Below are 14,368 nucleotides of genomic sequence, written 5' to 3' on the forward strand. Positions count from 1 at the left end.
GGGCTCATACAATTCTTATCACAATCCATACATACATCCATTGTGTCAAGAACATCTGTACATTTGTTGCCATCATCATTTTCAAAACATTTGCCTTCCACTTGAGCCCTTAATAACTGCAATTCTTAAGCAGCTATCTAGAATCATTAACCTTCCTTTTTAGAAGAGAGGTACCAATGATATACTAAATTTCCTTTCACATGAATAACAAATGCATCTAATAGAAGTGATGTTTTACCATTAGGGGGAAACAAAGGGGAAACACACACAAAAGATGGGTGGCAAAATCCTACAAACTTTGGGAAACATTGAAAAGCTGCATCTAGATTGCAATCACAATTAAAAAACAAAGAAGGCTCCAAAATGAGGGGAAGCAGGGGTGGGGGGTGGGGGTGTGGGAAATGCTAAGTGATCATTAAAGTGAAAAAGATTGATTCAATTAGTTTTAGTTTTTAATAGAGCATCATTAACACTCTATTTTTAAAAAGACTAAATCATTCAATGTTCACAAGGACACAAGAAACAATTTCTACATACATCTTATAAAATCATTATACCTCATTACAATTACATGGGCTCAAATCCTTTTAAAGCATTCCAAAAAGCATAGTCTAAGAATAAATGAGGTTCCCCCAAGACACACAATTATTCTGTAGGCTTAAAAGACATATAACACACTCATCCTCAACAAAAAATAAGGGGGCACAAAGGCTCTCTACTTTCAAAATCATTGCATTAAGTGCTGTCTACAATTGCAAGCAGGGCTTCAAAATGTGCCAGTTAATAATCATAAAATGGGGTAGACTTTGTAGGAGGAAAAAAAATTACCCAACTTTTCCATTTTCCCTTCCTTTCCGTTTCCTTCCAGATATACAAAATGTCTGTGAGGGCCTCGAACAAAGCTCTAAAATAAAAAGCCAGTGTATGTATACTTGACATTACATCTATATGAGCCATCCCATATATGAATGTAACATTCACACGCAAAAAAAAGGTTCCACTAAAGAATTGAAGATTAACCTTGTCCCCAAAATGATAGATCAATTAAATCACCATAAACATAACACATTGCTCATAGATCTCTCTAAGCAACTACATTCTGAAGAGGAAAAAAGCCTCAAGCCAGGCCTTGGCCCCCAAAGCACAACACCAGTCCCTGAAAATCACTAACCCGCATTTGCTTTCTCGAAGGGAGAAACGAGGACTCTTCAAATGAATCATCGCCGAGGCCACCCCGTTGCAGAAGTTAACAAAGGTATAGCACAACGAACGAAATTAGACAAACGGAGGCGATGCCAAGCCTTTTCGAATCCCCCACCGGGAGAAACCTGGCTTCCCAGCGCCCAACTAGTGAAAGCGGCACGTAGAGCATCCCTTGCAGGTACATGAGTCTTTCCGAGGGCGAAAAGGAAAAAGGGGGGGGGGGGCAGTTGACCAGAACCAGAACGCCTCCGAAGGTAAAGAAGTCACAGAAACGGTCTCTCATCTCCACCTCCTCCGAGTCGAGCTCCCACTCCCACCCTCCTAGGACAATAGGAACCGGGTCCCAACTGTAAACTTTAACCGTGTAAACCAGAACCTGCTCTACAGCAGCTCCAACAGCGAATCTGCCCTCAGCCCCAATCTCAGCGCAGCACCCAGAATACTCCGGCCCCGGAAGACACGACCCGTGGCTTGTTAAAACAGAAATGAGACCCATCACCAGATCCTTGTTCCTTTCCTTCACCCAAGTACCTGGAGGATCCATTTCAATATAGAATATCAGTTCTGTCGAATAGGGCATCATCACCTCCCTCCAGTCTGCGTCATCGCGGTCCATACTCCACACGGTATTGTACATCGCGCTGTCAGGGGCAGGTCGTCAAGAAATATAGAGAGAGCATATATATATATATATAATATGTTTTGTATCTGCTATGTAAAAAATTTTAAAAATATATATCTCTTAAAGTCCCACACGGAAAGGTACTTCTGGGTTTCCAAAGGCCGGTAACAAGTCCAGGCAACGACCAGAACGAGGACCAGGGTCCTCCCCCTCTCTCCACCTCCAGTACCCAACAAAAAGCCCCTCCAACTTTCAAACTCTGAGCTTCTCTCAAAAGGGTACAAAAGCTCTTTTTTGGGGGGCGGGTGGAGGGAAGAGTGTGAAAAGTGGCTTCCCCCCCAAAAAAAAAATCACTTCTACACAGTCGCTCTCCAAAGAGAAAAAGCTCCCGCCGCCTCCGAATATTTCCACGGAAGCCACTTTTGTGTCCTTCGGAGGAGGGGGACTGAAGAGTGGGAAGGGGAAAAGAGAAGGGAAAAAACGCGTTGGAAGAAAAGTGGGGAAGTGACAAAGGAAGGTATAAAAATGGGACCGAGGGTTGCGTTCAAGTTTCGGGGTCCCACTAGTCTGCGAAGAGGTATCCCTTCAAGGGCCAGGGCTCCAGCTCCGTTCCTGCCGGGCCCAGAACCCTGGCTGCCGCAGCCCCGGAATCCGAGAGTCGGGAGTCCAGTCAGCTCCGCTCGGCCGGGCTCTCCCGCCCGGCTGTCCGCAAGCCCGCCAGCGCCGGCTCTACCTCACGCTCTGCCCCGGCTTCAGCCACTAGAGTTTCATTTTAACAGCGCGAGGGGACGCTCACCCCCGCCCAATCGCCCCACCCGCTGAGGAACCACCCACCCGCGTCAGGCGGGGGGATACACCCAGCTTCACACCCGCTCTACGAGCGCCAGCCTCGATGTCCTGGAAATCATGCCAGGGACCCCCCGAAACTGCCCGGCCAGCCGTCCTCCGTCTCAGCTTTTTACTGTCGCCGCCACTTTCCAGGCTTCGGCTCCAGCATCAGCCATCACCTATCTCCCCCAAGGTCGATGCAGAATGGGTCGGTCCGGGCGCTGGCCGCCAGCCAGGAGTCAGTGCCCGAAGCACGCGAGCCAGGCTGGGAGGGAGTCAGGAGGGGGGAGGAGGACAGGAGCGTGGGGGCGGGGGGGAGGGAGAACGGATAAGGTAGGCGGTGATTGGCTGATCCTGGTTGCCGGAGCCGGGAGCCTACGTCTTTTGTCTGCCTTGCTCCTGCGAAGAAGCGGGAGACCGCTGCGCGCCCCAAGTGAGCCAATCAGGAAACAGCCGGCGCCGGCCGGTAAAGCAACGATTGGTCAGGGCCCAGTTACTAAGCGGGACAAAGGCAGAGGGGGAAAAGAAGGCAAAAAAAAAAAAAAAAAGGTGGGGTGGGGGGACGTGCGGACTAGAGCGCAAACGGCGGTTACTGACAGGCTAGGTGAACGTTCGGGGGCTCGAGCTGCCCAGAGACAGGCCAGGCGCCCGCTGAGGCTCGGTCCACCAGGGCGAGTGAGGAACGGAGGCGGACGAGCTGGCGCGAGGCTCCTCTGCCCGGAGACTGGCCGCGGGGGAGGGGAGCGGAGAGGGGCAAAGCCGCCCCTTGACGGGCCGCGCGCCGCTCCGGACCCCGGGAAGAATTCCTCCCCCGCAGCCCTCCTTACCTTGCTAGGACAGCCCCCTGCTCCCGTGCTAAGTTGTCAAAGCGGAGGCCCTCAGAACCACTTTCGAACACAGTGACCGCCCCATGAGGTGCCCAGAGTTCCCCGTGTCCCCCTCGGCTGCTACCTGTGCCTCGTCCCTGCGTCTTCCCTTAAAGAGAGTTGAGACGTTTCTCGGGAGACATTTCGCAGTCCCTCCGCGCTTCCCACCCGAGGACTTTTGAACTCCCTCACACCTGAAATAAATAGAAGGGCATCGCATCAGAAGCCCAACCACCGTCACCACACACCAATTCGGTGCTCCACCAGTTTCTGAGATCAATCAAGTGCTGGGATGCCCCCTGCGTCCCCCACCCCAGCTCCCGCCACAAGACCCCTTGCCCACACCCAATTCCTCCTCCCCAAGCTTAAAGTTACTAGGTTTCAGTGTGGAAATGGCATTTCCATGCATTTCAGAAATAGCTGATTAACTTGCTGGGGAACACCAAAAAGTCAAAAGCTGCTATGTGTCTCGTGAAAATTGTGCCTGGAATTACCCTCCTGCTTGCATGCCCTACAATACAGACTGGGGAAGCCAAAAACTGCTCCATTTCCTCTTTACACAGGAGTAACAAAGCCCATTGTGTTTGAGTTGACAACCTGATTTAAGCCCTAGCAAAACCTCCTCCTCTGAAGGGCTATGCTATATTGATTCGTGCCTGTGGACGAGTTGCCACGTTTCACTCTATTTCCTAAGGTGGCTCTGCTTTCCTTAAAGGTGCTGTCTGACTTGAGCGTTTCTGGGAGCAGTTGAAATATCTATGGATTGGAGAGAGTAAGGGTTTAAAAAAACACACCAAAAACCCAACAATTCTAGTCTGCTTTCCTTCCACTTCTGAAATCCAAATGTGATTCCGAAGCTGGATCAACTTTGGGACAGAGCATATGAATTTGAATCTACAGACTCATTCCTCTAGGTAAAAGATGCTGAAAGATCAACGGTAAATTGTGGCTGGATTCCCAGCAATCTCTTTACTTCGCCCTATCTGGGAGCCAGAAGTACTCACATTTGATCATTCAAAAGAGAACAATCAGTCAACTATAAGTTGATTTATTTTTGCTCATGAGTGTCCCTGTGAATGAGGATGAAGAAAGTGTGGAAAAGATAATGGCTTTCAGATTTCCACAGTGACTTTCACCAGGACCACTTTTCTCCACTTAGTATCAGGGTTCAATTTTTAATCCACGGAGCCATCAGCCAGGCCCTTCCCACAGCTGAGAGCCTACAGTGAAGCAGCAGCACCATATATAAATGAATGTTCAAGACGGTCACAGGAAATACAGCTGTGACACAATCTTGTATGACCCAACTGCCCAAGCTTAAATAGATCTTTGAATTGGAGACTTCCAAGGAAAAACAGTGGTTCAAGAGATGAATCAAGGGGAAGCATGCTTCCTTCAGCTGACCTTGAATCAGTCCCCCTGCCAGGGTGGGAAATTCTTGTCCCAAGATGCTGGCTTTACTTTCTTTCAGTTAAGAAGTAAAAGTGAGGTTCTGCCTCTTATCACTAAACCACCTCAGGCTCTTTGGCAAGGTAGAGAATGTGAGCTCTGGTGTCCTGGACTACTTCCATCCTGGGGAATTATATTTGGCCTGGGTGTGGATTAAATTCAGCTGTAAGAGCTCAAACTCTCCTGGGTCACAACCTGCCTTTTTGGGAGTTGCTTTCTCCCCCACCCACCCCCACCCCTTTACCCCTTCCTTGCTTCTTTTTTAATTTAGTTTTAGGTAAATCACAAAATCTGCCTGCCTTCATTTATGTATCTGTGAAACAGGAGATTGCCTTTGGATTTATGCAAGCTGCTTAGTTTATTGTGAAGCCCTCTCAGAATGAAAAAAAAAAAGACGCCAATTAAGTACTTAGAATTAATAGTGTCTTTCTGTAACTGAATGGATAGGGTGTCTTTCACTTTTCACCCCAGTAAGGTTTAGTTATGAAACTGTTCAAATTTGCTCCATTTCCCCCACTATTTCAGAGATAGATGAAATGTTTCTTCTGTGCACTGAATTTAGGGTATGATCTCAGAGCTCTCTGTGACTGCAGAATCAGCCTGGAACTCAGCCAAAAGTTCTTCGTGATTAAAGGTGCCATCTGAGCACACACTTTTTTTTTTAAAGCCTTGCAAAATGGAAACATACTTTTATGTATTTATTTTTAAGATCACCAGCTTTAACACCAGGGCTGACTTGGGCCTTTAGGGAGCCATTCGACTGGCCAAATCTCCCCTCCTTTTTTCCCCTTTCTCCTCTTCCCTTGACCACTTTCCTTGTAATAAGGCCCAATTCATGCATCTAAATAAACTCAATAAATGAGACTCCTGGTAAAGCTGTACACAGTTTCAGTTGCAGACGTTAGGGCCTCTCTGGCCACATGCCTGGTAAGTCAGGGAAATACAAGTTTTGATGGAAAAGTTTGCCTTTACAATGTAAAAGGAGTAATGCCAGAAGAGCCCTCTGGAAAGACATCTTCGCCTGCAAATTGTTAGTCATCTCTTCAGATAGCAGTGTCCAAAAATCATGATTTCCTTTCTTTCTACCCCCACCCCCAGAATGTCATTCCTTTTATCTGACATTCACAATGGTTTACCCTCTCCTCTCCTACATCTTTCTTAGTACTTAAAGCCTCATGAAAGGGCTAATCATATCAGCCCACAAGCCTGAGAAATTATGACATTAGATGAATGGGTGGACTTCAGATAAATGACATTACGCCAGCTGCTGCTGAATTCCAGGGCTGAGGAGCACTATTTGAGGGCTTCCTTAAATCCATCAGCAGGTGATATGGGGTTCTCTTCAGTTTTAGGGGTCACCCAAGAAACAGGTCTCTCTGGCCTGTTGTACTCCCCACTACTGGTTCCTGCCCTTCCAAACAACACAGGGGCCCCCTTGCATAGTATGTATGCCACTGTAGAAAATTTCTCCTCCAACAAGGCCACAGTTTTCAGCTCCACTATCACCAGGAAAGAGAGTGAGAGCAAATGAGATCCAAATGAAGGAACAATAGTCCAGGCTGTTTCACCAGGGCAGGGCACAAACAGGGCAGGCAGCTGGTAAGCTCTGTTACTTCATTTAATCTCCATAACCCTGAGAAGGAGGGTTGTATTTTTATTCTCATTTTACAGATGAAGAAATTGAGAACAAGAGCAGTGAGGAGACTTGTTCAAAGTCACGCAGCCACTTACTAGCTGAGCCAGGATTAGAGCCCTGTGTCCTAGCTTGCCAGCCCACACAGCCACCCTCTGCACTGCATTCATCCAGTAAATGTTTGTTGATGCTTCCAAGCACTGGGAATACAAAAATGAATGAGATTGGATCTAATGTTGAATCTAGCCCATAGAGAAGGGGACAGATGAGGAATAAACAATGACAGAGCATGTGATATGGGCTATAATAAATTGACAATCTTCTGGGATCCCCAAAGATGGTGATGTTCTCCGCCCACATAAAGGTGACGAAAGGCTTCCCAGAGGAGACTTGAGCTACTGTGAAAGTTCACGTCACACACGTATACTTTAAATCATGTGGTCTCTACCTTATCAGTTTCTCCAATGTGTATGATTAGCTCCAAGCCTGAAAGCATTTCCTTGAAAGATGACTCCACAGTCGTTCACTTTCTTTAATCAGACTACAACAACGTCTTCATAATCTCTGTCTGGGCATCTCCGGTCCATATACTACACACAGTGACCAATCTATATATTTTTTTAAAAGATCATGTTTCTCCCATACTTATGCCCTGTAGTGATTCCTTTTGCCCTCAGGATAGACTAGGGCCCCTTCAGCTGGCATTCAAGGCCTTCAGGATCCAGCCCTCACCAACCTCTCCAGCCTCTTCTCTCGTAGTTCTTCCTATTACCTATAAAAAAAACAATTATAATAAAGTCCTTGGAGTTCTCACAATAGTCAAGTATTTCTCTTCCACACAACACTATAAAGTGGCAAACTCCTGCGGTCAGCATCTGATCCGGCAGACTGTTCATGAATCCCCCTGTGCTGGCCTCTGCCCAACCCTTCACACATCGTGTTCAAAGTGTCTGTCCCCGAGTCTCTCTCCCCTGGACCACCTTGGAATTGATCATGGATGGAGTCATGGGTGCTTGAGTCATCAGTAGCTGCATAGGGCTTGGCACATATTGCCAGTGAATATTCTTGAATGAATGAGTTCTCTAGAAGGCCTTCCCAAAAAGTTTCCTGAAGCCGTCTAAACTCAGGGTACCCTAGTCATCTTTCTGTAGGTTCTCAGCTGAGTCCCACTGATTTAAAAGAACAAAAAGAAAGGGGGGGAAATGTACAGTTCTTTGATTACAGGAACCAAGAGAGGCAGACAGTGACCCTTCCTTCCCTCTGCCTGCTGCCTCTAGGGTCTTCCCTACAGACACTCAGTTCCGGCTGCCCTTTTATTTCATCAGCTGTGAATTGTTTGCAAAATTCCAAGCAGCGTGTAGGAAATACTGGAAAACTCAACAGCAAGAAAAGAAGCTGGTTTCATTTTCCAGCCTTGCTCATTTCTGAAATGTAACACCATATAGGGCTTTAAACTGCGCTTACTTCCTGTGGTCATTATTTCAGTAGTTGAGAACAATTTGTAGTTCATTCCTTCTTTCTGGAATGTACCAGAATCAACCTGAAATCCCACTAGTCTCAAATCCAAAAACTGTTTATTAATGTTAGAGGACAGACTAAGCTCAGGTCTCTCATTGGACAACCTCTGTAGAGAGGCTGGAGGGAAGAGGGGGAAATTTTTATTTGCTTGGTGGCATAGTGGATTACGTGTTGGACTACAAAGCACAAGATCAGCAGTTGGGAAACCACCAGCCACTCTGCAGGAGAAAGCTGAGGCTTTCTGCTCCCGTACAGATTCACAGCCTTAAAAAGCCTCTGGGGTAGTTCTTGGTCTCACAGGGTCTCTGTGAGTCAGAACTGACCCAATGGTGCTAATTTTTTGCTTTGTTTTATGAACAATAAAGTTGCAAATATCCCTTAAAATGCTTTATGCTTCAGGAGGAAGGGGGAGTGAGGAGGGAGGGAGAAAATGAGGAGCTGATATTAAGGGCTCAAGTAGAAAGCAAAGGTTTTGAGAATGATGACGGCAACAAATGCACAAATGTGCTTGATTCAATGGATGGCTGTAGGATTGTTATAAGAGTTGTATGAGCCCTGAATAAAATTATTTAAATAAATAAAATAATTAAAAAAATTTTTAAAATATTTGAGAATGATGATGGCAACAAATGTACATATGTTCTTGACACAACGGATGTACATATGGATTGTGATAAGAATTGTAGGAGCCCCCAATAAAATGATTTAAAAATCCTTTTTAAATAAAATAATTGCTTTATGTAATCTGTGTTACAACAAAAGGCCTCCTGCAAATTCAAAGACACCTCTGCAGGGACAATGAGGCAACTCTTAGGGAGTAGGATCATCATTTGAGTAAGAAAAATACAAGCATAGAGTACAGAAGTCCTGGTCTTTGTTTCTTCAGCTCTGAGCATCTGACTACGGTAATTTTCTTTTTACATAAGGGTAGAGACTGCCTTGTGTTGTACTCATCTTAGGCTTCTTACAAAAAAGAGATTGCAGCTGTGTGTACCACCAAGTCGATTCTGAGTTGCAATGACCCTAGATGACAGGGTAAGGCGCTCTGGTGACACTGTTGGGTAAGTATTGGACTTCTACCCCCAAAGTAGATGGTTCAAATCCGCCAGAGAGGATGAGGCTCTCTGCTCCTGTAAAGATTTAGAGCTTTGAATACCTATAGAGGGCCACAATGAGTCAGAATGCAGTGGGTATATGACAGAGTAGAATTGTCCGACAGAGTTTCCTAGCCTTTACTCTTTATAGGAATAGATCACCTGATCATTTCTCCGGAGAAGCTGCTGGTGAGTTTGGACTGCTGAGCTTCCAGTTCGGAGATGAGCACTTAACTATTGCTCCAGTGACTCCCCCAGGGAAAGACTTACAGTCTTGGAAACCTCGGGGAAGTTCTGCTCTATCCCATTGGATCACTGAGTCAAAATCAACTCATGGCAATGGGATGGGATGGATTGGTTACATAAACTTGATTTAGAATCCTGTTTCTCTCTTCTCAGTGCCAGTGGGTGAAAAGCTGTGCTCACCTGGAGGCCCAATGGATGACGGGACTGTAGTTCTAGCTGCACACCTGGGCTTTCTGGGAGTCAGACTTGACTCAGCAACTGACGGCAAGAGCTAAGTAAAGCTTCTAAGTCACTGGGAGTGTATATTCAAAAGTACTATATTGAAGACAAAAAATAATAATAATTGGATATCACATACATCAAATATATAATCTACAAATTTATAATAGATTACATTAAAAATTTTATACAAGTAGATTTCTTAAACAGAAAGACAAGAGGGGAGGAATGCCCAAAATGACAAACTTAATTCAAATTCCATTCAGTTCAGTTCCTCCACCACGTCACATTGTGCTAAGTACTCTAATGCACGATGTCTATCCTTCTTGAGCCCAGCCCAGCATCTACTAATAAAGACTCATGTGAACTAGCAATAGCAGTTTAACTCTGTGCATTATTCTTAAACTGGGTAACTTTCTCAGGTCATAGGGTTGGAGCAAGATAGCACTCTTTATCCACCCCAGCTTTCCCCTCTAATAGCTTATGGCTGAGTCTTAACTTCACATGCCTCACTGATTTTGTCCTTGTAGTATTGACTCCTAGCTTTGTTCCCCAATCACAACTCCAACTCTTGTCTTGGGTCTTATTTACTAGGCTCATAGAATAATCTACCCAGAATCCTACCTTGACATAGGAACTTGTGTTGGTGTTTCTACTGAGTTATCCAAAACAGAAAACCAAACCTATTACTCTCAAGTTCATTTCAACTCACAATGACTTTATACAACATTGTAGAACTGCCCTATGGAGTTTCCAAGACCACATCATTTTCCTGAGGAGTACTTACTGGGTTTAAACTTCAGACCTTTTAGTTAACAGCTGAAAGACTAATTGACCATTGCACTACTAGGCTCTGAGTTATTCAAAGTCCCTGAAAATAAGAACCATGAATCTCTGAAATCCTACCTCAAATTCACTACTCTGACTTCGTTCCCTCTTTTTTGTGGGGAGAGAGAATAGTCATGGAAGATGGGAAAGCAAAGTCAATGACGGGAATAATTATCATCTTCTACCACTATAGAGTTTTAAAAGACTTTTAATATCAAGACATTTCCAAAACAATACATATTGCCTTATAACAAAAAACCAAACCCCAGAATTATGGTGGGCAGTGCGCAGCTTTTGTAGTATGTATTTTTCCTGCTAGGCAAGGGTCATCATCAAGCAACTCACTCTGAGTTAGTGTACACAGTGACATTGCCTGGGAAGGTTCTCTCTGGTCATCGTGAATTTTTTTCGTGGAAGCAGTTTCACTCCAACCTTGTTTTTCTGTGATGGATAATTTAAGAGAACAGCATGTAGCTGTGAAATTTTGTTTCCTGCTTGGGAAAAATCCCACAGAAACTGTTGTGATGTTGAACATAGCTTACAAGGACGGCGCTATGGGATAAACTCAAGTTTAAGAGTAGTTTTCTCCTTTCAAAAATGGTGAAATGTCAATTGATGACAAACGTCGTCCTGGACACCCATCAACTTCCCGAAGAGACAAAAATGTTGACTTCTAATGCATTTGGAGTTTGTTCTACCATGTCAAACTGTCAATCAAACTTTATAGAGGTTCTGAAAGATTGTGTAACTGTGTGACAAAAAGGCCCAATTTGCAGCAGACAGAACTGGTTTTGCCACCATGACAATGCACCAGCTCACGCAGCCATCTCAGTGTGCCAGTTTTTGACAAAAAAACAACAAAAAACAGCATACCTCTCTTGCCCCATGTACCTTAGTCACACCTGACCTTGCTTTGTGCAACTTCTTTTTGTTTCCACAAATGCAGAGGGACATGAAAGGACGGTGATTTGACAATGTAGAAGAGGTGAAGAAAAAAAAGAGGGAGGTGCGGTCAGCCATCCAAACAAATGAGTTTGAAAAATGTTTTCAAGAATGGAATCTCTGGCTGCACGACATTGGATGGTTGGAATCAAAGCCTTTTAAAATGGCAGATGATTTGGACTTCGAGACAGGAGATGCAGGGGCCTCAGCCACCTTCCCAATGCAGTGCTCAGCATTACGGAAGAATGGCTTTGTGGTACTCAAAGGCCGGCCATGTAAGATCGTCGAAATGTCTACTTCCAAGACTGGCAAGCATGGCCACGCCAAGGTTCACCTGGTTGGTATTGACATCTTTACTGGGAAGAAATATGAAGATATCTGCCCCTCAACTCATAATATGGATGTTCCCAACATCAAAAGGAATGACTTCCAGCTGATTGGCATTCAGGATGGATACCTATCACTGCTCCAGGACAATGGAGAGGTTCGGGAGGACCTTCGTCTGCCTGAGGGAGACCTCGGCAAGGAGATTGAGCAGAAGTATGATTGTGGAGAAGAGATCCTGATCACAGTGCTGTCTGCCATGACAGAGGAGGCAGCTGTTGCAATCAAGGCCATGGCGAAATAAATGGCTCCCAGGCTGGTGGTGGCGGCAGCAGTGATCCTGGAGCCTGCAGAGGCCCCTCCCTCAGCCTGGCCTGGCCCCTGGCTGGACTCCTACACAATTTATTTGATGTTTTATTTTGGGTTTTTTTCTCCTCCCCCTCTCCCATCTGTCGGGGAACCCCTGCCCTTCACCCTGCTCCCTTGGCCAGGAGCGAGCAATGGCATTGGGGAAGCTGCCCTCCTCTTCTTCCCTCGCACTACAGCCCTGGATGGGGAAGGGGACAGGTGCTGCTTATGGCTTAGTTTTTGTTGTTTTTTAAAATTCAATCTGGAATCAGAACGCTATGGATTCTGGTCATGGTCCTCTGCCCTTCTTGTCCCTAGTCTGGTCTCCTGTTCCTGTATCCCTTTCCCTCCAAACAACACCCTTAGACTAGGGACCAGCCCCTCCCCTGCCTATCTCTCCCCTAAGCCCCCTTTAGATGGGGGAGGGAAGAAGAGGAGAAAGGAGGGGACCTGCTCCCACGGGCTTCATCTTCTCCTTTGGGCCCTCTCCCCAACGCATTTGTTAAAATCAAACCTGAATAAAACAAGTTTAATATGAGGGAAAAAAAAGAATGGAATCTCTGATTTGACAAATGTATTATGTGTAATGGAGAGTACTTTGAAGATAATATGGTTCTTTTGTAATAAATAAATAATGTAATACATAGCTTTTAAATATAGTGACCCTATAGGGCAGAACAGAACCGCCCCACGGGGTGTCCAAGGCTGTAATCTGTATGGAAGCAGCCTACCCTGTCTCTCTCTCACTAAATCTAGGAGGTGGAGCAACTCAAGGGCCCCTAATAATAATAAGATATTTGCCAAAGTTGGAAGACTGACTATATTAATAGTTTATGATTTGATTTCTGACTTTTAAAAATACTTAGACACATAGTATATGAATCTCCACTTACCTCAGACCCTGCAATTACTAAGGACAGGTAAAAACTATAAGACAGGGACAAAGCTAGGTCTCGGGGTCCCCTGCAGTCGGAGAGTACATTGCTGCTAGTATTCTTTGCACTACTCACCCCTACTCCCTTCCGGGAATTCCTTTGATTCTTCCGTGGCTTTTTAAAGTCTGGCTTCCTTTGGAACTCGGTCTTCATGGTGAGCACCAGCTCCAGCCAGCTCCAGAGATTCCATGTTACAGGTCTGAACCACTTCTTGTTGTTAGTCCAATTTCTAATTTTGTGAAAGAAACTCTAATTGGCTCAAGTTGGCCGTTAACTATGGCCAGGAATCTAGCAAAGGAGAAGATGGATAGGGTTACGTCACAACAGAACTAACTGAAATAAAAAAGGATAACAGAATCCTATAAAGAACTGTACTCCAGTAAATCTGAAAGCCTAAAAGAAATGGACAAATTTCTAGAAATGTGTTACCTGCCTAAACTGACACAGACTGAAGTAGAAAACCTGAACAAGCCATAAAAAAAGAAACGGATCAGGTCATTAAAAAAGTGCCCAGCAAAAAAGTCTAGGCCCAGGCTGCCTCACTGGTGAATTGTATCAAACATTCAGAGAAACGCTAACACTAATTCTATTCAAACTATTCTGGAATATAAAAAAGGATTTCTTTTATAAAATGAGCATAACTTTGATACCAAAACCTGGTAGCAACATCGAAAGAAAGAAAGAAAATTATAGACCAACATCGTTCAGCAACATAGATACAAAAATTAATAACAATATCAAGCCAATCAAATCCAATTATATCTATATTTAAAATACAACATCATTACTAAGCAGGGCTTATACCAGGTATGAGAAGGCATTTGACAAAATTCAATATCATTCCTGATTAAAACACCCAGCATATTAGGAATGGAATGCAAATTCCTCAATATATTAATGAGCATGGATACAAAACCCTTGGCCAATATTACCCTTAACAGAAATAAAGAAGCAAACAGCATTCCCCTTGTGAATGAGAACTACACAAAGATGCTCTTTATCACTACTCCTATTCAATATTACGATGGATATGCTGGAAATCATAGCCAGTGCTATCAGGCAGCAAAAGGAAATTCAAGACATCCAAATTGTCAAAGAGAAATAAAACTCTATTTGCAGATGATATGGTCCTATACATAGAAAATCCTAAAGACTCAGCAAGAACATTGTTGAAATGAATTAAAAGACGCAGCAAAGTGGCAGGGCACCAAATCAACATACAAGAATCCCTTATATTCTTTTATACTAACAAAGAGAGCTCTGAAAATAAATCAGGAAAACAACATCATTTACAGTAGTAGCCAACCAACAGT

The 14,368-nt window shown here is 44.6% G+C and overlaps 2 protein-coding genes across 2 annotated transcripts in view; one reads left to right on the forward strand and one right to left on the reverse strand.

Moving 5' to 3' along the window:
• The window catches only part of PIK3R3 (phosphoinositide-3-kinase regulatory subunit 3), a 111,403-nt gene extending 108,815 nt beyond the window's left edge, over positions 1-2,588 (reverse strand). The window contains exon 1 of the mRNA XM_075555676.1: positions 1,735-2,588. Coding sequence (XP_075411791.1) covers positions 1,735-1,840 — 106 coding nt within the window. The 5' untranslated portion in view covers positions 1,841-2,588. The remainder of the gene's footprint in view (positions 1-1,734) is intronic.
• An 8,995-nt stretch (positions 2,589-11,583) lies between these two features.
• Positions 11,584-12,514, forward strand: LOC142454306 (eukaryotic translation initiation factor 5A-1-like). The gene has a single exon (XM_075555671.1). It carries the CDS (start codon positions 11,612-11,614, stop codon positions 12,074-12,076), a length of 465 nt encoding a protein of 154 aa, XP_075411786.1. The 5' UTR covers positions 11,584-11,611; the 3' UTR covers positions 12,077-12,514.
• The last annotated feature ends 1,854 nt before the right edge of the window (positions 12,515-14,368 follow it).

Source organism: Tenrec ecaudatus, chromosome 1, assembly GCF_050624435.1.
Source record: "Tenrec ecaudatus isolate mTenEca1 chromosome 1, mTenEca1.hap1, whole genome shotgun sequence".
Taxonomy (NCBI): domain Eukaryota; kingdom Metazoa; phylum Chordata; class Mammalia; order Afrosoricida; family Tenrecidae; genus Tenrec; species Tenrec ecaudatus.